This window comes from Phacochoerus africanus, chromosome 1 (genome assembly GCF_016906955.1).
Source record: "Phacochoerus africanus isolate WHEZ1 chromosome 1, ROS_Pafr_v1, whole genome shotgun sequence".
Classification (NCBI taxonomy): Eukaryota; Metazoa; Chordata; class Mammalia; order Artiodactyla; family Suidae; genus Phacochoerus; species Phacochoerus africanus.
In genome coordinates, this window is record NC_062544.1 from 210787723 (window position 1) to 210815034 (window position 27312).

At 41.8% G+C, this 27312-nt stretch overlaps 1 protein-coding gene across 2 annotated transcripts in view; it reads right to left on the reverse strand.

Moving 5' to 3' along the window:
• Positions 1–7983: 7983 nt before the first annotated feature.
• ATP13A4 (ATPase 13A4) overlaps positions 7984–27312 on the reverse strand; it is a 159870-nt gene continuing 140541 nt past the window's right edge. Inside the window, exons 29-30 of one of the 2 annotated variants that reach the window (XM_047788920.1) lie at positions 24881–24961; positions 7984–9760 (exon numbers count right to left, since the gene is read on the reverse strand). In XM_047788920.1, the coding sequence (XP_047644876.1) occupies positions 9719–9760; positions 24881–24961 (123 nt within the window). In that variant the 3' untranslated portion in view covers positions 7984–9718. Of the gene's footprint in view, positions 9761–17608; positions 19529–24880; positions 24962–27312 lie in introns of those variants that run through there. The other variant, XM_047788911.1, reaches the window with a different exon arrangement.

A 27312-nucleotide genomic window follows, 5' to 3' on the forward strand; every position in this document is an offset into this window, starting at 1 on the left:
AAAAATGACATGTGAGGATGCAATGCTTGGAGCATGACCGCCATCTTTAGATCATGAGGAGGATGAAAATCACTGTGTTAATAGTGGTAGAGAACAGGAGAAAAGGGCTTAGATCCTCATGATACCACAGAGCCACACACTAAGCCTGGGACTGCCTAGCTCTAGACATCTTATTAAATATACAGCTAAAAAAACTTTGGGGGTGGGGAGTCATGCCTGCAGCATGCAGGCATGCACTCTTGGGCCAGGGATTGAACCCATACTAAAGCAGTGATAACACTGGATCCTTAACCGGCTGAGCCACCAGGGAAGTCCAGTTAAATGTTCTTAATAAAGCCACTGCTGTTTGTGGTTTCTGTTACAGCCCGAAGATACAAAATATAGTACCCATAGCAACTCTGTTCAACTCTTACTCAGCAATTAGGTGTTGAACAACAGACGTTCCAGACTTTGTGCTGGGCCCTTGGGATTCAGTGGTAGAAAGGACAGAGCCACTACCCAGAGGGAGTGTACAGTTGCTTGGGAGAGACTGACAAGTGAACAGCCTCTTAAATAGGAAAGGCATTGAACTCAGACCTAGTGGGATAAGAACAGCTTCCTAAAGGAAGTGACATCTCTGCTGACATCTCAGAGATGAATACAAGTCAGCCAGGTGGCAGGAGTAGGGCATAGTGGCGGATGGCAGGCACATTCTAGGCCAGAGAAGAGAACAGAATGTGTGAAAAGATTCAAGAGAGGTGAAAAAATAGACCTTATTTGTGGTATCAAGAGACATCAAAGTAAGATTTGAGAGTAGAGGGAAGGAGGGAGAAAGTTGGGCCATGAACATGGAATGTAAACAGAGCTATGCCTTCCATAAAGATTAGAGTTTGTTGATCCATTACTTTGGAGTTTATATATTTATATATAGTGGTTTTGTATGTGGCAAAAGGATTCTGTCTACTGTCCAAGATCCAAGACTTAAGCTCTTTTATATTAATGAATAAACAATCTTTCAATTCAACATCAAGTCATCTAATAATCACAACAGTTCCCAAATGTCTTGGAGGTAATGAGCTTCCTGGCCCCAGAGGTGTTCACGCTGACATTGGGCCTGTTCACCATGCAGAGAACTAGGTCATCAGTTAAAAGTTTGTATTAGATAAATTTTTTCTTTTACTTTAGAAATTTTATACTAGAAAATTTTCTTCTTTTTCCAGTCAGTCGATAGCTATAAATCTTAATTTACAATGAATAATGTATTTTTTCATGAGGCATACACAAAACTCTGCTTCTTTCTTTCCTTTCCTTTTAAAAAATTGAAATATATTTGATTTACACATAACTATATTACACAACTATATTTCTGCTATACAGCAAAGTGATTCAATTATATATATATATATATATATATATATATATATATATGCACACGCATTCTTTTTAAATATTCTTTCCCATTATGATTTATCGTAGGATATTGACTGGAGTTCCTTGTGCTATACAGTAGGACCTTGCTGTTTATCCATTTTATATAGAATAGCTTACGCCTGCTAATCCCAACCTCCCACTTCATCCCTCCCCCTACCCCCACTCTGTTGGCAACCACTAGTCTCTTCTCTATGTCAGTCTGTCTTTGTTTCATACATAGGTTCACTTGTGTCATATTTCAGATTTCACATATAAGTGATGTCACATGGTATTTCTTTCTGAATTACCTCACTTAGTATGACAATCTCCAGTTGTATCCTCATTGTTGCAAATGGCATTATTTCATTCTCTTTTATAGCTGAGTAGTATATATGTACCACATCTTCTTTATCCGTTCATCTGTTGATGGACATTTAGGTTGTTTCCATGCGTTGGATATTGTGAATAGTGCTTCTATGAACTCAGGGATGTGTGTATCTTTTTGAATTATACTTTTGTCTGTATATACACCCAAGAGTGGGATTGCTAGATGATATGGTAATTCTATTTTTAGTTTTCTGAGGAACCTCCATACTCTTTTCCATAGTGGTAACACCAACTTACATTCCCACTAACAGTGTAGGAAGGTTCCCTTTTCTCCACACCCTCTCCAGCATTTGTTATCTGTAGACTTTTTAATGTTGGTGATTCTAACCAGTGTGAAGTGCTACCTCATTTTAGTTTTGATTTGCATTTTTCTAATAATTAGTGATGTTGATTCTCATTTCATAGGCCTATTAGCTATCTGTATTTCCTCTTTGTAGAAATGTCTATTTTGGTCTTCTGCCCATTTTTCTATTAAGTTGTTTTTGTTGTTGTCGAGGTGTATGAACTGTTTGTATATTTTGGAAATTAAGCCTTGATGGTCATATCATTTGCAACTATTTTCTCCCATTTTCATTTTGTTTATGGTTTTCTTTGCTGTGCAAAAGCTTGTAAGTTTGATTAGGTTCCATCTGTTTATTTTTGTTTTTATTTCTATTGCCTTGGGAGACTGACCAAAGAAAATATTGCTATGATATTTATGTCAGGGAATATTTTGCTTATGCTCTCTTCTAGGAGTTTTATCATGTCATGTCTATGTTTAAGTCTTTAATCCATCTTGAGTTTATTTCTGTGTATGATGTGAGAATGTATTCCAACTTTATTGATTTACATGAGGCTGTCCAACTTTGCCAATGCCACTTGCTGAAGAGACTGTCTTTTTCCCATTGTATATTCTTGCCTCCTTTCTTGAAGATTAACTGACTGTAGGTGTGTGGGTATATTTTTAGGTTGTCTGTTCTGGTCCACTGATCTGTACAGCTGTTTTTGTACCAATACCATGCTGTTTTGATCACTGTAGCTTTGTAGTATCATCTGAAACCTGGGAGGGTTATGTCTCATGCTTTGTTCTTTTTCTTCAGGATTGATTTTGTCATTGTAGGTCTCTTATGGCTCCACATAAATTTTAACATATTTTTTTCTAGTTTGGTGACAAATTCCATTGGTAATTTGATAGATATTGAATTAAATCTGTAGATTGCTTTGGGCAATATGGCCATTTTAACAGTGTGTTAGATAATCTTGAGGTTCTATAAATACTAAGCACTTACTTGCTTCACCATGTCCTCCACCAGAGGACGTGCTCTACAGAGAAAGTAATCACATCTGCTCTAAGCCCCACCTCCTGGAGGATCCAAAACAGATATTAAAGCTTAAAGGATCTACTGTCAAATGCCTGTAAGTAAAATGGCTTAGCCAGCCCCTTGAAGGCTCTTAGAAGGGCCACCTATCAGGGTTTTTTTTTTTCAGTCCTTTTGTCTCTTCTAGGGCCACGCCTGCGGCATATGGAGATTCCCAGGCTAGGGGTCTAATCAGAGCTGTAGCTGCTGGCCTATGCCAGAGCCACAGCGATGCTGTGGGATCCGAGCCTCATCTGCAACCTACATCACAGCTCATGGCAACACCAGATCCTTAACCCACTGAGCAAGGCCAAGGATTGAACCTGCAACCTCATGGTTCCTAGTTGGATTTCGTTAACCACTGAGCCACAACAGGAACTCCATTATTGGGTTTTTATGTATGTAGTGGAGGGTGGTATGTAGGAGTGTGGGGGTGGGGATGTTGGGGAAGCAGCTCAACCTTGGTGGGAGAGGCTGCTTGACCTAACCTGAAGGCTTCTTGACCTAACCTAATCACCCCCTACTCCTGTACTTAGTGAGTTTACAGTCTAGTAGAAAGAAAGAAAGAAGGAAGGAAGGAAGGAAGGAAGGAAGGAAGGAAGGAAGGAAGGAAGGAAGGAAAGAAAGAAAGAAAGAAAGAAAGAAAGAAAGAAAGAAAGAAAGAAAGAAAGAAAGAAAGAAAGAAAGAAAGAAAGAAAGAAAGAAAGTTAAAAATGCGACTCTGTTATCAGGGGGAAAAAATGGAATGTGCCAGCGGAGACAGACAGAAAAATGGCTAGAGAGGGGCTCAAGATCCATGAGCTCAAAGGATTCATAGGTATCTCATGCACGGCTTATTCACTTTTGTGGGGTTACAGAGAAAACTTTGAAAATCTGGGGAACTTCGTATATTTCCTCCTCCCAGCACTAATACACATATGCTCATGTGCAGAAAATTTTACTTACATCAGATTTTATTACTCATCTGATCCAATCACCTCATTTTACAGTACATGAATTTGTTTAACAGATATTTATTGAGCTCTTCCTTTCTATAAGGAAATGTTTACGGTGTTGGAAGTGGTCAAAGCAGACAAAAGTAGCCTATGGAGCTGACATGTCATGGGGGAAAGACTGACAACAGAAGTAAAATTCAGAGTTGGGATATAGTAATACTGCTGTGGAAAGAAATAAGGTTACCAATGGGACTAAGCAACGTCAGTGGTGGTGGTCTGGAGTGAGTGGGGGACAGAAGGAGATGGGAAGTTGCATTTTAAATATGTTGGGCAGGGGAGTTCCCACTGTAGCTCAGTGGTTATCGAACCCGACTAGCATCCATGAAGACATGGGTTTGATCCCTGGCCTTGCTCAGTGGGTTAAGAATCTGGCGTTGCCATGAGCTGTTGTGTAGATTGTAATCTCAACTCAGATCCCACATTGTTGTGGCTCTGACATAGGCCAGCAGCTACAGCTCCAATTGGACCCCTAGCCTGAGAACCTCCATATGCTGTGGGTGTGACCCTAAAAAGACAAAAAAATAGACCATAAAAAGTAAATAAAATAAGTAAACAAATATGTTGGGCAGGGAAGGTACTACTGACAATGTAATAGTAGAGCTAAGGCATATGGCTACCTGGACCAAGAGGGTTCCAGGCAGAGGGAATATCTAGTGTCCAAATGCAGAAGTTGGAGGCCAGAAGGAGGCTGTGTGCCCAGAGTGGTGTATGCAAAGGACGGAACCACAGCACTGGAGGCAGAGGGGCAATGCTGTGGGTCTGGTGTATTTGGCACCTAGAGAGATCATTTTTTTTTTTTTTGTCTTTTTGGCATTTCTTGGGCCGCTCCCACGGCATATGGAGGTTCCAGGCTAGGGGTCTAATCGGAGTTGTAGCCACCAGCCTACGCCAGGGCCACAGCAACACAGGATCCAAGCCGCGTCTGCAACTTATACCACAGCTCACGGCAATGCTGGATCATTAACCCACTGAGCAAGGGCAGGGATTGAACCCGCAACCTCATGGTTCCTAGTCGGATTCGTTAACCGCTGCGCCACGACGGGAACTCCTCTCTTTTTTTTTTTTTTTTTAACTGAAATAGAGTTGCCATACAATATTATATGTTAAGGTGTAGAACATAATGCTTCACAATTTTAAAGGTTATACTCCATTTCTATTTATTATAAAATATTGGCTATATTCTGCAGGTTGTACAATATATCCTTATAGCTTATTTTATACCTAATAGTTTATACCTCTTACTCCCCTATCCCTATATTGCTCCTTCCTGTCTTCTCTCTCCCCACTGGCAACCACTAGTTTGTTGTCTGTATTTGTGAGTCTGCTTTTTTGTTATATTTACTAGTTTCTTCTATTTCCTAGATTCCATGTATAAGTGGTATGGTACAGTATTTTTCTCTTTCAAATAGATCATTCCTTACACCTTCTCCTCTAAATGACCCATAGTTTTCAATTTGTGAAATGAAATAAGAATGATAAATAGAAAATTAACATAGATGTAAAACAAAATGATATTTTATTGGATTTTGTATGTATAATTATACCAATGAAGGGATTTTTAAAAATTAAAAATAAAGTAAATATTACTGTAAATAAAGAAGTCATGAATTAATATTTTAAATTTTATTAATGTATTTAACAAAATAAAAATACATACATTGTAATCAATAGTAAAATTGTAGTAACTAGGTATATGAATTTCAATAGAATCAGAACACCTGCAAAAGGTAAAGTTTAGGCTATTATCAAATTTTTCTACGTGATGTAAAATTTTATTTTCTTGACCGAGTTTTTAGTTTTAAAACAATTGAAAATTTGAAAAAAAAATTTTGATTTTAAAGATATCATTCAAAGTCAGTAAAATATTTCAAGTATGAACTACAATTTGCACTTACCATAAACAAATATTTAAATTTGCAATGTGCAGTGTTTTACTTCTTTTGATGATGAGCCTGGGGGTTGGGTGGGGAACCTAGATAACTAAATTAAAATCAGCGAATGGAAACCTGAACTCTCTAGCTAAGTAGTTAAATTTTACATAGTTGGCAAAAAGCATCCTCTTGGAGGTGTAATCGTGGGTCATCAATCTTTTCAGCTCTTCGCAACTCAATTCTGCCCATGGGTTTATTTATTTATTTATTTTGTCTTTTTTTTTTTTTTTTTTTTTTTTTTTTTTTAGGCCCACACCCGTGGCATATGGAGGTTCCCAGGCTAGGAGTCTAATCAGAGCTGTAGCCACCAGCCTACGCCACAGCCACAGCAACGCAGGATCTGAGCTGCCTTTGCGATTTACACCACAGTTCACAGCAATGCTGGATCCTTAACCCACTGAGCAAGGTCTGAGATTGAACCTGAAACCTCATGGTTCCTAGTCAGATTTGTTTCCACTGCGCCGAGACGGGAACTCCTGCCCATGGGTTTAAAAAGCTGCCATATACAAAGCACTGTTCTAGGTCCTAAGATGAGAATCTAGCCATGAATGAGACTGGATCCCTGCCCTTCAGCCCAGTCTACCAGCGCCAGATTCCAGAGTGGAAATCTACTGTTTCTCTACTTCCCTCTTGCTGTTCTTAGGACACATATCACAGAAGGGTGTCAACTAGCTCGTCACTCATGGACAGGCTCAAGTTCAGCTTGTCTCTGATGTAGAAACCATTCATTGCTTAGCTGGAACTTTGAGTTATCTTCCTCCTATAGAAACTGGGTGGTTCAGAATCTGTTGGCAGATGTTATCGTATTTGAACGTATCTGATGGTTGGAATATCTGAACTTGTAACAGAAGACAAGGCAGCCCAGGGACTTCTGATTAGAGTATGTGAATCAAATGGTGAAGAAATAGTCCACCTTGTCCCCTTACTGCTGTGTCCTGGTGGGTGAAGGAAAGGCTCCCCTCTTCGGCGATGGCTTTTCTCTGGCGCTCTCATTTCTGCTCCTATTCCAGGCATGGCTGCCCCTCCATCTTCCCTCCACAAGGGCAGAGACCCAAGTTGGGTAGCTGGCCTTGTTCTTTCATGGCCCTCATGGGACTCAAGTATAAGAACTTGGATCAAATCCTAGCTCTACTTGTACAATTAACTTTATGCCATGCAGATTCTGTGATCTGGTGTGGGCCATGGAAGCTGTTATTATTTTTTATTTAATTGCTCCTGTTGGGAATTTTTAAAATGTAGTTTCTTTTGTCATTAAACAAGTATTAATATATTTACTCTATAATAGAGTCAGTTCTATTTTCCTAATGCTTTACATATCCCAGGCTTGGTGGCCCTCACTGCCCTTAGGTCTACCAACTTTGCTTTGGGGACTATTCCTGTAGCATTTTACGTGTAAGTCAATAATGGCTCTTATCACACCAAGGAGAAAGGGTCACTCATCTTCAAATCCAAGTACTTGGTTCAGGGAGTGGCAGATATGGCAGATGTTTAAAATATGCTGTGGAAATGAATAAATCACTCTTTCCCTGCCTAGGAAATCTGGTTTCCACTATTCCGTTTTTCAGGTTAGGTAGATACTTACAGGTTTTCCTGTAGGACAGTCAGTGGCAGAGTGAAAAATAGATCTGTGGTAGACATTGTCTGTGATCTGTTTGGACCCTCTTGGATGTCTTGATGCCTCCACAGGCATTTATGCGTTTTTTTACTTTTTGATTTTTAGGTCATCACCTGTGGCATATGGAAGTTTCCAGGCTAGTTCCCAGGCTAGGGGGTTGAAGTGGAGCTACAGTTGCTGGGCTATGCCACAGCCAGAGCAACGAAGGATCTGAACCACATCTGCGACCTATACCACAGCTCATGGCAACACCAGATCCTTAACCCATTGAGCAAGGCCAGGGATTGAACCCACATCCTCATGGATACTAGTTGGATTCATTTCCAATGAGCCACAATGGGAACTCCAACATATTTTTTTCTAATGTGCCTGTGGCTCTCTGCAGAGGATTGTCCTTGAGTCCCTTTGCCTGTCCTAGCAAAGACCCAAAAGTGCCTGGAGTTTAATCCCCACAAACAGCCCTGAGCTAATGACTAAGGCTGACATCTGAACCACCACTCTCTTGGCAAGAGTTGAGACACGGAGGTGAAATTTACATTCTGAGGCTCTCTGGCAGCATCAGGTTGAGATTAAGACTTGGCCTGAAATCACATTCTCCCTCGTCTTTTCTTCCACTCTCTTATCAGTTTCTCCTAGGAATACTTCCTTAATAAAAATATGTGCACATAAATCTGTGGCTTAGTGTCTGCTTCTGGGGAATCCAACTTCAGCAAAGATGTAAGGGTTCCTAACATTTGTAACCCCCATCACAGATCAATGGAGGCACCATCAACTCATTTCTTTGGGGGGTGGGGGTACTACTTGCTGTATAAGCCAATTTTATCTTTCCTTTCTCTCTCCTGGTTCTTACTCAGCTCCCTCACTTCAAAGCCTCCGGTTTCTTTTCTCTCTAATTGAAAATTTTCCATGTGATTTCTCTGAGTTTGGTCTAACCATTCTTTCTGCCTAAGGTACTAAGATTGTTCAGGAGAATTTGATAGTTCATTTTATGTTGCTGGAAATGTACTGACTCTAGTAAAAGACTTTAGGCTTGCCAAAGCTTGTGCCATATTGTGCCGGCGCTCTGTGTATTTAGTAGCTGGCTAGGAACAGAAGGTCTGTTTAATTTAATATTCTGGAAGGCTTTCCAGATGGCTGGCCACAAGAACAAATCTATACATACTGCCAGTTGTGTGGCTTGTCAGCTGAGCACTACAAATGCCAACGAGAATGGCTGTCAAGTGTTAACTGTGTTTGTCAGGTAAGTCACTGAACAGAATCTGACCGGGAGCCAAAAAGGTGTCCCAGTGCGTCAGATCAATACCTTGGTGAACACTAATCTCACATCTCTGCTCCCCTCGCTGCTAAAAACCCTGTTGAGCATTGAGGCCAATGAAGGATGCTGAACAAAAGAACAGTGGCATTTGTGAAATTGATGTTGGGGCCGCTCAAAGAACAGACATCCAATTCCAATAACATTTGTCAATCTAAGAGGCTTCCCCAGAAAGAAAATAGCTAGGATGAAATGGGATGGTTACAACAATGGCGGATGCACTTAGGCATTCCAGAGTGAGCTGGACCCCAAGATCTATCCTAGAGGAGAATATAACCCCCACATTGATGTCCTGAAGCAAACTGATTTTTTACAAAGCAATTCTAGATCATCTAACCTGGTTGCAGAGATGATTCCTTTGAGGTATTCAGAGCTGGGCATGGCCCAGGTATGGTTTTTCTTTTTCTCCTTTCTCTGAAAGATGGATTAGATCAAACATCTTATGGAGTGGAGGCTTTGCATACATCTTTCAACTAGCCTCAAGAATGCAAGGTATTAAACACTATTCTATATTTTTGCCTTTGGCTTGTGGCAATGCTTTCCCTTTGAACTTAGCCAGCAGGTGATTGTTTTGTCAAGAATGGAGGACTTAGAGCTTTAACAAAGAGCAGGGATAAATCGGCTCACCTCGAAGAGAGAGAAGTCTGTCAGCAGGCTTTCTTCCCACCAGGGGCTGCTTTTATAACAGAGAGTCAAGAATGCACAATGACAAACATGGCATTTCCAAAGGAAATATATCACAGGATATTCTCTCAACATTCCAGGAGTTGGCAGGAAAAATTGTAGATGAGTCTCTATGGGGACAAATGCAAGACAGCACGTTTAGGGGAAATAGTCTAAGTTATTCTTTCAGGTTTACAGTTTCTAGACCTGATTCATCATCAGAATCTCCCGGAGAGTGTGATAAAGCTATGGCTCTCTAGGACCCATTCCAGAAATTCAGACTGAGTATGTCCGAGCTTGGGCCCAGGAATTTATTTCTCATAAGCTCCTTGGGGATCTTCATGATGGGTCGAATATGAGAACCATGTTCCAAAAAGAAGCCCGTGAAGTGCTGTAGACTATTCCCTGTGGGAGGTGGGCTAACATGTGATGTGACAGCAAAAAGACCAGCTTGACACCACCTACAAATATGTCCAAATCTGGATGATATTTTACAGGTCTTTGCATGTCATGGGAGATGCTGTAGACTTGGAAGTCATCCAAGAAGGGCCAATTTAAAAAAAGCAATCCTTGGAGTCCCCATCATGGCTCAGTGGTTAATGAATCCGACTGGGAACCATGAGGTTGTGGGTTCGATCCCTGGCCTTGCTCACTGGGTTAAGGATCCAGCATTGCTGTGAGCTGTGGTGTAGGTCAGCGGCTACAGCTCCAATTAGACCCCTAGCCTGGGAACCTCCCTAAGCCGCGGTAACAGCCCTAAAAAAGGCAAAAAGACAAAAAAAAAAAAGCAATCCTTTAGGATCATCAGATAATGGGGTGAGAAGAGCTTCAAAGTGAAATGTAAAAAGTAAGTTGATTCTTATAGTACAAGTAATCGATTCTATAAGCCAAGGCTGGCAGTAGGCCATTCTGTATCTCATTTTAAATAAATAAGAATAGGCAGATTATTTTTTAGTTAAAAAGTAATCATTTTAAACTATTAGTAAATCATAGATAATTACACGTTAATGAAAATAGCATTGTAGTCATACAGTTCCTAGAAATTTGTAGTGTATTCATCAGTGCATTCCTTCTCTATTTCTTTTATTTACTCCACTGATTCACACAACACATAAGAAAGCTGTACTATGTGTAAGACCAAGACTTAAAAATCCTCCTTAAAGCTTGAGAGATGTAGGAAAATAAATTATGTGCCATATTTAGTCTCCTTTGATGTCTGCAGTTAGGAAGGAAGTCATAAATAATATTCTCATGCCAGTGGCCTGGGGAACTAAGATGTAGACATAGTCATTAATTTGCTCAAAATCACAAATTGAAGAAGTATGGATCAGAGCTCAGACCTGTCTGACTCCAAGAGACAATTTTGAAATTGACCTTATCAAAGTGCTGCATGGCCCAGAGATAAGGTCCAACATGATGTACTTGTCAAGAGCCCATGACCTCAGTAGCATGGCTGTTTCTATGCTCCAAAGGCCTGCTCTGCTCCTGCCTCTAAAAGGTTCCAGGTGCAGGCCTGAGCCCTGCTCTGCCCTGGAACAACAGCTGTGCTAGGGTGAGGTGAGGGCAGATGCGAATATTTGGCCTTTCCTAAGTACAGCTCTTGGTATCCAAACCAATGATAGGCTCCTTCTCAGGAGATATCTGATTGTATAAAACTGTGCCCAGATCAAACCAGTTTCCAATTAGTCATGGATTGTGGCTGAATTCTTGAGGTCCTATCAACTTCTCAAGGCTAAACTTGGGCTGGGTCAGGAAAGAACTGACTCAGCTTTCAGATAGCTATGGAGCCCTCTTACCTTGCACTTTGTCCAGATCAAGAACACAGTGTGATATTGGGGCTCCGAGCTGCTTTCTTGGAGTACTTTCCCCCTAAGTGTTCCTGCCTTCATTTTCACCAAATGAGCCTTCACATCCTGAGGAAGTATCCCTCTTATCTTTATAGCCTATGCTTCTCTGGTCACATAAACCTGGGACCATAGTCAAAAACAACATCACAGAAGCAATGCTGTGCTGAAGTCCCTCCTCAGTCACCGAGAAGGTCCACGGAATGCTGAACACAGGGCTCATGGTGACAGCATGCCCTTCCCTCCTGCACAGACCAGACTGCCACTCTGAGATGATCTCTGCTGCTTCCATGAGGTTTCCGCGGGTTTTATCTGACCCTGAGATTGGTTGCAGGGGACCACAAATTGCATACCACTTCAAGTCCCACCTCCCCATTCTCTGTCTCCTTTAGCCACTTTCTACTTCCCTTAGCCATTTGGAGACATGCTCAGACTGTTCATAACACCTATGTATCTCTGTGTGACACTATCAGCCATTAGCAAAATGCCTCTTCCTCCGGTGCTTGAACAGCCAACTGACAGAGACCACAGGTGGATTCCCTCCACCCTGCCTTTATTACTCTCTGACACATCAACCACAGAGTGGGCCTCTATCTCTATTTCCATCCCTGTTCCTATCTCTATTTCTATCTCTATCTCCATCTCAATCTCTATCAATATCCCTATCCCAATCTCTACCTCTATTTCTATCCCTGTCCTTATCCTTATTTCTATCTCCAGCTCTACCTTCATCCCTATCCCTATCTCTCTAACTCTATCTCTCTCATTTCATCATACCTTTCTCTTCCTCAGGCCCTTGCAAAACTTGGTAAAGGTAGGGTGAACCCAGAGAACAGATTAAAAAATACATAGTCAGTTGTACTTGAACTTTACCCCTTTTCCCTAATTTTCAATGTTTATTTTCACTCAAGTTTGCTTACCTCCATTCTCTTTTCCCTTGGGTTAAGTATCTTCCTAGGAAAGTCTTTGCACTCACAAGTAAACCTCTAGTGTCCTCTACATATGAGATAATCTTTGTAGCATATACCTAGGTCTTCTAAGTCCCAGCTCACTCCCCACACCCACTATATAAAAGTACAGCCAAACTCATTAAGCACAACATTGGAATCACTATACTTTGTAGTTCGGGTTGTTTTTATTCATAGTCCTATTGTTGTAGTTAAGCCTTTGTACTGAATAGAAAACAGATGTTCACAGACAAAGGAGGAGAAATAAATCAACAAAATGTCCCAATGATTACGTTTTTTTATTCAATCATGCCACAGCTGCTTATGGAGCCCCAACCATGGCCCTGTGCAGGATGCAGAGTGGGGAGATGAAATGAATCAAGCTTGGTTGTGTAGGAGTTGGAAGAAGTTAAAACACTACAGGACCATAAGACAAAGTAAAAAGAGCTGCCTGCTATAAAGGATGGCTTTGTAGAGTGTGATGCACGTGCCCATGAAAGAGATCTCCCTTTGGCTTGGCAGATCCAGTGGTATTCTAATTGGGTCTTGAGAAATAGGTGGTATTTAGATGCATGGAGATATTTTTTGATCACCCCAAAGAGAAAACAGCATGAGTAAAGGTATTGAGGTGGGAAAGTGGCTACTGTATGCTGGGAATAAGGGAGTTACTAAGTGCTGGGAATAATAATTTGCTTCTTTGTAGGCAAAAGAGAAGGAGAAATGGCTTCAATGAGGCTAGATGTGGCCAGTGCAAAGGGTCTTCAGGTCCTTACTAAACAATGTGTATTTTATTTCGTAGATAGTGTAGACTATGACGGGTTTCTGACCATGAACATGGCATGATCAGAGTTGGACAATAGAAGTCATAGGGAACTTGAGAAGCAAAAATAGAAGAGACCTCAGTTGGGGAGACCGGTTAAGATACTCTTACATTCAAACAGGAGGTGGCCAACAGCTAGGAGGAGAGTAGATTCTACATGAGAGATACCACCAAGACAGCTTGTAGGGACTTTAAGAACTGATTGGAAGGGTGATGGGTCGGACTTTTCATTGCATACTCATGTTTGTGGTTACAAAAGGAAAAATCCTCACTTACCCACAAAGCCTTCATGATATCACACAGAGCCAACATTTTTGGCTTGTGATACAATATGAGTGGTCCCCCCCCCCCCCCGCCGAGTTGTGCAGCATGTAATACAGGCAACATATGTGAGTCCTTCCTGCAGCATAGTCACCCTTATCCACAACTTCAAATGCAATTGTGTTTTCCTAGCCTACATGTGCACAGCTTTCATCACAGGCCAGTATTTTGTCAGATTGTCCATGGAGTCAAGGAAAGAGAATTGGAAGGAGACAGCAAGGAAATAGAGCTAAGAGGACCTGGGTTAGCCCTTGAGTGGACTCAGTCCTACCATGGACAATCCTTTACCACATGTCACACTCTTTTTCCCAGTGGATTAGCTGATTTGATTCACAGAATCTGGCTAAGGAGAAGAACATGAAGGACTTGGATTTGGAAACCAGTAGACTTGGATTTTAGACCCAAGCCACCAGTTTCCTAAATGTGTGATCTTGAACAATTGGGATTTTCTTCAACCTCAGTCTCCTGAGTGTTGTGCAAGTATTATGGAGAAAACAAGCCAAGCTAGTTGGGTGAAGACATGTTTGGATAAATAGGTCAGGTCACGTCAGGTCAGACTTCTTTGAAGAAGTGACCAGAGAGCTGAGACCTGAAGGAGGAGTCAGCCATGAGGGTGGGGGCTGCTGGAGTGGGGAGATCAATCAAGGCAATAGGGGTGGCAAATGCGGTCTTCTTGAGAAAGGAACATGCTTGACATGTTTGGGAAAGCCAACGTGACTCATTCCTGAGGCTCTCTCAGCACCTCCAGGAGAGGTGTGGTTTTTTGTTTGTGTGTGTGGGTTTGCTTTTTATTTATTTATTTAGTTAGTTAGTTATTTAGTTTGCTTTTAGGGCCACACCCATGGCATATGGAGGTTCCCAGGCTAGGGATCTAATTGGAACTACAACTGCTGGCCACAGCAACCCTGGATCTGAGCTTTGTGTGAAACCTACACCACAGCTCACAGCAATGCCAGATTCTTAACCCACTGAGCAAGGCCAGGGATTGAACCTGTGTCCTCATGGATACTAGTTGGGTTCATTTCCACTGAGCCACAATGGGAACTCCCTCAATGTTGTTTGTATGTTTGTTCAATTTTGAAGAAAGTCATTTTGTGGATAAAGTTTAGAAGGTCATTTTAACAAGTCTAATGGAACCCAAAGGACAGACAATGTCATGTGGCAGCAATATTCAAGGCTTTTTTTTTTTTTTAACATAAGGAAGTAGGCGTACTGCAAAGCAGAGAGGAAATCCATAAAACCCTCAAAACTGCACAAAGCAGGGGCTTAGCAAAGTTCAGGCAGAGGAACAGGTTTCTGCTTCTGGGGACCTAGGGCAGAAGCAAGAGCTTTAGCTCATCTCATGCCACAGGCTCTGGTTTTCCAATTTTACTCTCTCAGCTGTGGGAGTGCACCTTCTTGTGATTGATGGTTTGGTGTAAGAGAACTCCTAGGAGAAACTACAATCTCTTTCTGGAGGAAATCATACTCCTGATGGCAAGCCATTGGATAGTTGCCTTGCTTCCTTGTTTGTTGGTGCTATAAAGTTTCTTTTTCTTTTCAGTCTTTTATTTTTTAATACTTGAATAAATTGTATCATATTTATAGTTTTACAACCATCAGTAAATTTCCCTCCTAGGGAAAACAATAGACTTTGCTGGCAGAGGTCCTGTGTCTGAATCCAGCTCCAGCAAACTAGACTCATGAGCTGTGCGCTCTGGAACAAGTTACTAAGCCTTTAGAGGGTTTGGTTCCTTATAAAAAGAAGGAGGATAGTCATCCTTGCCCTGCCTTCCTCCTAGGATTGTTATGAGGCTTCAATGAAAGAACGTTTGTGAAAGTATTTTGGAGACTGTATCAGCCTGTAACAAAGCAGGAAGTAATAGCATATGCAATGTTAGAAATGCTTGGAACTTTGTAAAAATGTTGCTTTGATTCATCATTACTAGAGGAAACCACACTATTTTATTAGCCTGAGTGAAAGACTTCACTGGAGAGAGATGGAGAGGGGGAGTAGGGAGAGGGAGAGAAGGAGAGACTGGTTTCAGAACAACAGAATGACAGATTTTACTGGCTTCTTTTGTACAGAATAATTTATTATAACATAAACTACATACAAGGCTCTGAATAAATAGTCACTTTTCCTAGTCATCACATCTTCAAGTGTATAGCACACACTTCTATGAGCACATAGGACACAGACGGCATGGACGTAGTTCCATTCTCTATTTCCATGACTCCAAATTTAGTGAGGAGAGCCTAGAGTCAGGGTTCTTCGCTATGGGCTAGGAGCTGTATACCTTGGAGTGAACATTCAGGGGACACTCTCAAATGATTTGGAGCAGGTGACTGTGTCCTTTTCTCTTCCAAGTCCTGGTCAGAGAAGCATACTTGGCCCAGGCAGCGCTGCCCTTGGGTTTGGGGCACTTTCCCCTGTTCTTTTCCTCAGATTTCTAAACATCTTTTTCTAAGAAAATAAACACATCTGAAATATCACTCAGCTGTCAATTTGGTAGTCAGGACCCCTCACTGTGCACCTCTTTTCTAGGTTCCTGTTCCCATCAGAAGCCACATTCCAAGATACAGAGAAGTCTGCCTGTGCATCCACACCATGGGACCTCCGCTGCCCAGCCCCCCACGGGATCAGTGTGATGTTCTGCCTGGGCAGAAGTAGTAAATAGTTCCCATCCCAGTGTAACATGGAGACACTGGGCATATCAAGCCTGAAAGGGATCCTGCAGGTCATTGAGTTTCACCTGATACATGACTTCCTTTGCGAATTGACCTTTGAATATCCACTGGAACAACCACTGTCACAGAGTTCCCACCTCTTGAGGTCACCAGCTTCCACTTCTGGCAGTGCTGACTGTTAGGGCAGTGATTTTCCATGTCAGCCTGAGGCCACTGCCACCACTGGGTGCTCTTGGCAACCTGGTGGTGCCACCCCATCCAGGTCAGAGCTTTCTCTCTCATGGTAACCCCTTCAAGTATTTGAATACAATTCTGGAGACCCCTGAATCCCCATTTTTTCCAGGCTAAGTGCTCCCTGCTCTTTCACTTACTGCCTCTAAGATACAATTAGTCTCAAGAACCATCTTTAGAATCAGTCCCTTTCGGCAAAGATTTGAGAGTTGTTTGGCTAGTGGGGAATCGCGTTCTCCTTCCCTGTTCCCTGCCAACTGTGTGTGAATTGCTGAAGATGAAATCATCTCCGATTAAGACAAAAGCGACCCAGAGTTGCAGGAAAAAACACAGAAAGCTGTAGTTTGTGGTTTCATTTTGTTTGGAACACACCTCTAGCCCAAGGCTGACGGGCTGCCTGGCATTCATTTGAGCAGAAGCTCCAGGTCTTAGTAGCTGGCAAGGAAGAAATTCACTCTTTGTTTGACTGTGAGATGGCACAATGTACTGTGCCCAGTTGGAGCTTAGTATGTAGGAGGTATTTGGAGGTAATAGAAGATTTGTGTTTGAGGTCTGGGTATGTGCCCCTCACCCTGAATCTCAGCTCTAAAGTGGGGAATGATCAACCCTTTCTTGTCTGAGTTCCAGAGGAATTATGCAGTTCAGGTGACTAGTGGAAATGGCAGCACTTGGTGAGGGTTTCTTCAGAGTATGAACAGGGCACCCCACTCTTGCTTGTCACTAGGCTGTAGATTGTCTCCTGCCCATAACTTTTGAAAAATGAAAAAAACTATCAGTTTTAGAAAAAGACATTCAGATCTGCCCTATCACTGGTAAGGAAAAAATTCACTCTTTGTTTGACTATGAGATCACACCATGCACACTGCCCTGAGACTGACTTTGTAAAAGGAAACATTTCTTTCTGAACCTAGGAAGACAATGATCCTAGCAACTGTCTGTTTTTGTTTGTTTTGCTTTTTAAGCCACACCTGTGGCATATGGAAGTTCCCAGTCTAGGGGTCGAACTGGAGCTACAGTTGCCAGCAATGTAGGATCCAAGCTGTGTCTGTGACCTACACAACACCGGATCCTTAACCTACTGAGGGAGGCCAGGGATTGAACCCACAACCTCATGGTTCCTAGTCAGATAAAAGCTGCATCCTCATGGACACTAGTCAGGTTCGTTACCCCTGAGCCACAAAGGGAACTCCCTGCCACCTGTTTTAATGATTCTTCACACCTTATTTTAAAACTAGAAGCAACAAGGTAACTTTGTGGCTGGCAAACACCATGTTCCCAGAATTGTCTACAATCACAGGGCCACTGGCCACACTTAGGAGTTCAGCCTGAGCTGAAGGAGGAAGGGAAGCCTTGCAGATGCTCTTGGTAAGAAGCAAAGCCATCCAGGGACTCCCAGCCCAGAACTACTCACTTAGGATTTGATGTTTACCATGAAAATGTTGCTTTTGCTTTAAAACACTATTTGTGGGCATTTTCCTAGAATTCTGTGTTGTCTGCTGAGCTAACAGAAACCTGAATGTTTTCTAGGCTGAATGAATCCAATATAAGCAAATTATAGTAGTGATAAAATAAAGGACATTTTTGCTTTCTGAAAATCAAAGCCTCAAACTTAAGAGATGTGTAGGCTGTAGGAGACTTCTGTGAGGGATAATATATAAGGTTGTAGCACAAGAGGTAACTTTTCTCAAAAATAATAGAGTCAAGGAATGAAAATTCCTGGAGTTGGGCATGTAAGATAAAGCATTCCTAAAACATAGAGGTTCACAGGGTCAGGAGATGTAGACTTTAGTGGATGGTACGAGCACTGTGTGATATGTACTACTTTCCTTTCTTTCCCAGGAATACAAGCCAGATCAATTTTATAATTTGCGGGGCCCAGTGCAAAAATTAAGAATTTCAAGATGGCAAGAGCAGAGTACTAATCCAGGTAGGGGGCCCATCCAAGCATGAGGCCCTGTGTGAATGCCAAATCATACACCCATGAAGCTAGCCCTAAATACAGGAGACTGTACTTCCCGGATCCTTTGCCAAATCCCTGGTTAATGAGGTGTGAGTGATGGTTGAGATGTATCCCACTTTGGCACAGTGAAGAGCCTCCATCTTCCTTCCCTCATCACAGAACACAAGGAGTCCTCGTGTTGTGTTGGTGGAACCATCAGATTGGAGCCTTGCTCCATGTGTTCACAGACTCCATGTGTTCTGTGGTAGTTCCACTCTGAGGAGAGCTATGCTAAAGAGGCATCTGGACCAAGAAAGGTACTCTTGAGTGTTAGACACGGAGATACTGGAGCTGTTTGTTATTGCAGCAATAGCTTAGCCTATCCTGACTAATATGTAAGGGAAGGACAGAAATAGAAGGAGATATCTCAAATCTGAAAAGTTCCACAAAGGAAAGGAAACCAGACAGTGAGGACTGGTGTGATGGTTCTCATGCATTTGTTTTTCCATCAGTGAAATAAGAATTCAAAAATGATCCTTAACATGTTACAATTCTATGTTACTTTCCCTCAACTCATTTTAAAAATATATTATCTAAAAAGACAAATTACATATTCTCCTTCTCTTCCAGCCTCCCAAACTCTTGGCCCATTGCCATCCCTGGGCCATTCTTGAGTCACTGAATGCCTCTAATATTTTCAGAAGCCAAGAGAAAAGCACTCTCCTAGGGCAGTTTTCTGATCTTTAGAAAGCATTTTATCAAAAAGACTTTAATTTGTCACCATGATTGGGTAGGTTTTTGATTCCAAAAACTCCAGCTGATATTGCAAGAGTCTCATTGCTTAAAAAAATCACTGAAACAGGTCCCTTTTGTCATTGTTTCTATGATATATAAATTTGGGTATCACATTGCCTTCAAAGTTGGTCCTCGTTGCTCTCAAATACGGGGTTGCTGTAAGACACTCCCGGGCCATACCCTGGCATATCAGAGTAGGAGGCCTGGTTTATCGGGGGCCAACTGGGGTCATTTGCCAAGGCCCTCTGCCATATTCGATACTGGCTTTTTGATTGATAGCCAAAACATTTTTTGATTATCATCCACAGGGCTCTATTTTCAATAATTGTTTCCTGCAAAATAAAAGAGTTACTCTTTATAATCAGAGGTTAAGTGTTTCCAGAACACAGCATTCCATAGACCGCCCCCCTCAAGGCACTACCACATTGTCTATTTCAATCTAGCTTGACAAGGAACTTGAGCCTCTGACAAAACCAGGTTTTATGAAATAGATCATGCTGTCTTCAACTTTTCCTCTTAAGAACCTTCTGGGAGAAGAGAGAAGTACATAGTTTCAAGAATCCAGAAACAGCTTGAAGTCATTGGCCTTAGGGATGAAATCACTTCTAAATTTTGTATATAAATTAAATATAAAAGTATCCAACTCTGAAGCCCACTCTATATTACATACATATTTAATTTAATATACATGACATTTAGAATTACTTACTACCAAATATAGTATTGACTCTATAGAAAGATATACCAATTTATAGTGGGGTTTTGGCCTACCCTGGCATATCACTGTATTCACAGTAATGAACGCAGGTAGATAAAATGTCATAGTCTTGGAGCTGTATAGATCTGGATTAGAGTCCCAGCTCTGATATGTACTGTGGGCGAAGTAATTACCCCATCAGAGCCTCAGAGATTAGAAATAACAATTCCTGCTTCTTATGTTCCTTGTCATGAGGATTATGTAACTCCCATCACAATGCAGGGCAGGGCATGGCATAGCTGCCTCCCATTACCATTCTTCTCAACTATTCAATGCTGTGCATTGTGGCCCTGTTCAAATAAGCTTCCACCTTTACCTACAAATATTTCATTGCAATGTGTGTGTGTGTATGTGTATGTGTGTGTGGTTTAGGATTGCAAAAGACATGTCTTTTTGAAAACATTTGGGACTACTATTTTATTTCATGAGTTGGACTGAGCCTTGAATAAAGCCCAAGTTATAACTTACAATTCAGAATGTGTGAAGGGTTATTAAGTGAATTTCATTTTTTAAAATCATTTGTGGTTACAGAGGTTGACCATCGTTGAAGTTACCATGAAAGGAACAAAGAGGAAAATATGAGGAGCCAGGCTGTCCCACAGAAATAGAACTGGCTTTGGTGTCTACCAGTGGTACATTTGCTAAACTGAAAGAGTTAATTCTGCACAATTCTATAAGAAACTTTGCTAGAGATAGTAGTTTCCTAAAATCCACCCATCTTTTTTTCTTCTTCTTCTTCTTGTGTGTGTGTGTGTGTGTGTGTGTGTGTGTTTGCCTTTTCTAGGGCTGCACCCGTGGCATATGGAGGTTCCCAGGCTAGGGGTCCAATCAGAGCTGTAGCCATGGGCCTACACCCCAGCCACAGCAATGCACAATCTGAGCCGTGTCTGCAACCTACACCACAGCTCATGGCAACACCAGATTCTTAACCCACTGAGCAAGGCCAGGGATCGAACCCGCAACCTCATGGTTCCTAGTGGGATTTGTTAACCACTGAGCCACGACAGGAACCCCAAAATCCACCCATCTTTGACATCTGTGTCTACTGCCCATGAAAATGATGGAGAATAGATAGTCTGAATATTTCTCTAAAAACTAGTCCTCTGCTAATAGGCTAATAAACACTCACAAAGCCATCTCATCGGCATCCTGCAAGGCTCAGGGGTCACCTAGCCAGACCAGTTCCCCTATTTTCCCTCAGCAAGGTTTTTTTGTCCTCCTTAATTAACAAGAGAACAGTAGTTTTCCTTAGAGCTGAGGTAAGGCAGCATCATAGGTGTCCAATTAAAGGTTTAAAAATCTAAGTTATGCCCAGGAAATCTTATCAGGCTTTAGACAAAATAAATGAACACACACACACGAAAACTTTAGTGCTCTACAGCATGTCTTGAGCACTTTTACAATTCTAGTAATGTTTGACTTTGCAGCTCTGAAAAGGGAAACCAAAGAAAGCCATCTGTCCTATTATTCTACATTGTAAATTAGATGAAGAACTAGAAACAAAAGGAATGCTTTGATGATATACATTTCTTTAAAACAAAACAAACAAACAAAAAACCCTTCATCACATGAGCTCTTCCAACAGGCTATTCAAATAATTCATGTATGTGTGTATACACACACACACACACACAAAAAGTGCATATGTAACAGAAAGGGGGTTGTTAAAGCTATTCACATTAGCTTCCCTGCTTGTTAACAGATTAGTTTCCTGAGTATCAAATTACCCTCTCCACTGCAGGGGGTGGGGGATGGGATGGGGCAGGGGTGGGGTGGGAGTGGCGGGGGGTGGTGGGGGTGAGGTGGTGCTGGGCTGGCTCACTTCTTTCCTCGAATAATTGAATGAACATTTACCCAGCTTCTATTAATCTAAAGCAGGGTTTAAGGTGCTATAGCTACTAAGATGACTTCTTGCCACCACAGTTTAATGGCAAGCGAAAACAGAAATTTATACCCAAATAACTCTAATGCTTGTCCTCTTTCTCCCTGTGGCTCATGACCTCTGCCCCTCCTTCTTAGCCCTTTCACATCATGCCCTAGGATATATCATGTGTTCAACAGACGCTAATGGAAAGAGTGAACAAAGAAGTGATGGATAGATACAAAGGGAGGAATGGTAAGTACCACCAGAGATAATATAATAATCATGGTTTATACTTACTAAGCACCTACTATATGTTTTTTCATTATTTACATTTCAGGCTCACGAGGTGAGATAAGATACCGTTTTGTGAGATAAGGTACCATTATTATCACCATTTTACAGCTGAGGAAACAGAAACAGAGAAGTGCAGTAACTTGACCAAAGTCAGATAGAAAGAAAGGGTGGAACCAGAATTCAAACCCGGGTAGAACACTCCACAGCTACGGTTTTATTTATTTATTTATTTTGGTCATGTTTTTTGTCTTTTCTAGGGCCTCTCCTTCGGCACATGGAGGTTCCCAGGCCAGGGGTCTAATCAGAGCTGTAGCCACCAGCCTACGCCACAGCCACAACAACGTGGGATCCAAGCCACGTCTGCAACCTACACCACAGCTCATAGCAACACTGGATCCTTAACCCACTGAGCAAGGCCAGGGATCAAATCTGCAACCTCATGGTTCCTAGTCAGATTCGTTAACCACTGAGCCACAACGGGAACTCTCACAGCTAGGTTCTTAACTGCAAATATACTGACAGCAGAATGGCTTCCTGCTGGGGGATTATAGCAGAGCTCATTCCTCCATTCTTTCTAGCTTGTCCTCCTGTTTATGATTTTTAAAAATCATAAGCCAATCTGTCTAAATTTTTGGCAGAGATCCACTTTCCTAGAATCCTTTTCTACTAAAGATGACAATGAGACAGAGTTCTAAGAAATGAGGCACAAGAGGAAGTCCAATGGTGGGCTATGGAAAATTTTTTTGTTCCTGATAAAAGGTTCAGGGAGTTCCTGTCGTGGCTCAGTGGAATGAATCCGACTAGTATTCAAGAGAATGTGGGTTCCATCCCTGGACTCACTCAGTGGGTCAGGGATCCAGCGTTGTCCTGAGCTGTGGCACAGGTTGCAGGATGAGAGCTCGGATCCTGCATTGCTGTGGCTATGGAGTAGGCTGGCAGCAGCAGCTCCAATTCAGCCCCTAGCCTAGGAACCTCCATATGCCACAGGGGCAGCCCTTAAAAAAAAAAAAAAAAAAAAAAGTTCATACTTGAGGGAGAGAAAGCTTGCTGGTGCCTCTCCTTCTATTTTTTTTTTTTTTTCCCCTGCACTGAAAACAGACATAACACCAAGCCACATGGGAGCTAGCTTGGTACCGTAAGCAATAAGCACAAACATGAAAAGTCAACATCTAAGGAGAGTGAGACAGAAAGTTTGAAGGATTAGAGCCCAATGATGCCATCAAGTCTCTAAACTAGACCTGAAGCCACTTACCTCCAATCTTCTTGTTAACTGAATCAATAAGTATCTTTATTATTTAAGCCACTACTATCTGAGTTTTGATACTTGTCTAACTGATCCACGCATCAGGAAAAATTCATGAACAGGATGATACCACAGTCATGCCATAGAGGACGGAATGGTATTTCAATGCGCAGAAAAAGGGAAAGCCGTAGCAAGCAGAGGAAATAATGTGATCACACACAGGGACAGGATATATACATAAGATGATCCCTTAATGGACAAGGACCATCTTTCTGCAACTCCATAAGAGGGCTCCCACAGGGACTCTCCTTTATTAATTTGGTGGCTTTGGGGACTATCTGGTTTAATGTAGTACTTCTCAGTGTGGTCCCCAAGTCAGCTGCATCAGAATCACCTGGCAACTTATTAGAAACAAAGACCTGTGTCCACTGCAAACCTACTGGGTCAGATATGCTGATTCAGATATGGCCAGGGCTGGACAGGCTGTGTTTTAACAAGCCCTCCAGGGAATTTTAAAGCCCACTCAAGTTTGAGAAGCCCTGGTTCAGCAAACAAAAAGATGTTCCTCACCCTCCTTCTGGCTCCTGCACCACCTCCTGTGCAACCCTTACCCTGCTTAATAAGGACTGTTCTTTGAGCTCCTGCCTACAAAATCCTGCCAGCATGTGAGGCCCCAGGTGCATCCAGCCACTCTGAATCCCCCGTCCCTGGAACAAACCTGGGTTTGTAAGTGAGAGCCGGAATGGGAACAAATTGAGTCTTACAGCTCATCTCTCCTTCAAAATGGATGTCTTTTCCTGGGTGCCACCTCCCCAAGAGTGGGCTTTAGGAAATGGAGAGAGTGAAGCATGTAGCCAGGGAAACAGAGAACACAAGCTCATTTTACTGAGGAAATGGAGCATAAAGAGCAAAAGCCAGGAAAAGCTCACTATGAATTTCATTTCCCATCTGTAAAGCAAAAATAATACAAGTTGTTGAGTGAAAGAAGCCAGACACAAAAGGCCACATATTGTATGATTTCCCTTTATATGAAATGTCGAGAATAGGCAAATCCATAGAGAAAGAAAGTAGATTAGTGGTTGCCAGGGGGTGAAGTGGGAAGAAGGGAAAATAAAGAGTAACTGCCAATGGCTATGGAATTTCTTTCAGGGTGTTGAGAATGTTCTGGAATTGATGGTGGTTGCACAACTCAGTAAACATACTAAAAACCACTGAACTCTATATTTAAAAAAGGTGAATCTTATAGTATGTGACTCATATCTCAATTTCAAAAAAAAAATGAATTGAGTAGGGTTTCTGTGAATTTTGGAAATGAATAGGACCTGAAACCATCCTCCCCAGCTCCACTTTAGAGACAGGAAAACAAATGCCTTGTTTGAAATTGATCAGAAGGAAGCACCATTGCTCACATTGCCAAGGAGCCCCTTGTACTGTTGAGCCTTGTCAGTTAAAGCTGTTCCTTTTTCAGACTCCCAGAGAACACCTCTGCCACCTCAGCCTATGGTTGGCAACTGGAAGGCACTTACCTCCACCACAAGGGACACAATGAAATTGGAACTGAGCATAATGACAATGTAGACCCTCCACAGGACAGGTGTGCAGAGCAGCTGGTGGGAGATGAAGAAGCAAGTCAGTCTGAATACAGAGATTATGCTGCAAAAATTTCATGCACTCACAGTGTATATTTTCATAGGTTGCAAATTACATCCTTCCTAATAGACACATGCCTATATGTGTACATGGGTTACATTTATACACATGCATATATTTTTCATATATGTACCCATTTCTATGCATGAATGCACAGGAAATGTGGATGGATTACACTCAGTGATTCCAATGATTTAGGGACTATGTTGCTTTCTTTCCTCTTCCTTTCTTTTTAACTTTTTTTTCTCTGTAGTTTCTAATTTATTTTCTGAAATAAATTTAGTCACTTTGCCGTAAAAATATAATAGTAAAAGTGTTTTGTTTGTTTGTTTTCTTTTTATGGCTGTACATGCAGCATATGGAAGTTCCCAGGCTAGGGGCTGAATTAGAGCTGCAGCTGCCAACCTATGCCACAACCACAGCAACTCCAGATCTGAGCCGCATCTGTGACCTATGCCACAGCTTGGGGCAACACTGCATCCTTAACCTGCTGAGAGAGGCCAGGTATTGCACCTGTGTCCTCACGGACACTATGTTATGTGCTTAACCCAGTGAGCCACAACGGGAACTCCAGAAGTGTTTTTTGGTTTGCTTGCTTGTTTTGCTTTGGTTTTATGAGGAAATACAGGAATGTGGCTCTGTTCCCAGGAGGCTCTAAGGGTGTCACACCTCCTCACTGGGCAGTGCTGCTCTCTTTTTTCTGGTGCCACATCTCCCTTCCACTGAGCTCTGCTTTTGAGCCCTTGGTTAGGGCTTCACCCTCAAAGCTGTGTATACAGTTGACCGGGCTGTGCCATCACAAGGATCCCACAATGGAGTAATCAGGGCTAAATTCTGCTGTCACTACCTGTCTTCTTCCCTTCTTTCTCTGTGTCTCCCTCTATCCTTCCCCAGTCACATGATATATATATTGAATGGATGAACAAATGAATGAATGAGTGAAACAAAGCCAAGTGTACTCTTGCACCTGGCACTGCCTCATACATTGCCTTATATGTATAATTGGTAGGAGTAAAATTGGTGTGACTCTATGGAGGGCAATAATACTAAAACTGAAAGTTCAAATCCATTTTTAGGAGTTAGTCCTAGAGATATAATTGTACATGGCTTAAATGATACATGTGTAAGGTTATTTTATTACAGCTTTGTTTAAAATAATAAAAAATTATAAATGACTTAATGTTTATTAGGGGACTATATATAAATTATGGTACATATAATAGTGTGATACTATATTAGCATATGTATCATATATGTGATACATATAAATAGTGTGATACTATATTAGCATATTAGCACATATAAATAGTGTGATACTATATTAGCATAATAGTGTGATACTATATTAGCATATGTATCATATATGTGATACATATAAATAGTGTGATACTATATTAGCATTTATATTTACATATAAATAGTGTGATACTATATTAGCATACTATATTAGCACATAGGGAGCCTCATGTGTTGATTTGGAACCATGACTAAAATATATGAAAGGACAAAGTGCAGGATGGTATAAGTGGTTGTGGCAGCCATGAAAATGCTCCACCCGGATCTCCTGCTGCTGGAAGGATAAATGGCAAACACACACCACCTGCTGCAGTCAGAATCCACCACCACATTCACCCTATGGCCACACCTCCCATGGTCTGCTCCTAGCTAATAACTGAGGACAGCAGGGCTTCTAACCACATTCATTCTTTTTTTTTTTCTTCATTTTTTTATTTTTAGGGCTGCACCTACAGCATATGGAAGTTCCCAGGCTAGGGGTTGAATTGGAGCAACAGCTGCCAGCCTATACCACAGCCACAGCAACACAGGATCTGAGCTGCATCTGCGAACTACACCATAGCTCATGGCAACCCTTGAGCCTTAACCCACTGAACAAGGCCAGGGATTGAACCTGCATCCTCATAGATACTATGTTGGGTTCTTAACCTGCCGAGCCGCAATGGGAACTCCCACCACATTCATTCTTGTGAGACACTAGACACCTCTGATGGGCAACTTTGGCTTGACTTTCTTGGAGTTGCACTGTAGTCTGAAATTCTAGCCATCCAGCTCTCCTTCCTTCTCTCTGTTCTTCACGAGGGCCAGACCCACATCACAGTGTGGTGCCCTTTCCATCTCCACTGGTGTCCTAATCTTTTTATCCCAAGGGCAATTCCTCCAATGATTTTCTTACACGCCTCATCTCACCTCAACATCTCCATCTTAGAAGACTTGGATACATGTAATAGTTTGCTACTATTTGTGTAAAAACATGGTAGAATATACATATAAGAAATATATATGTACATAT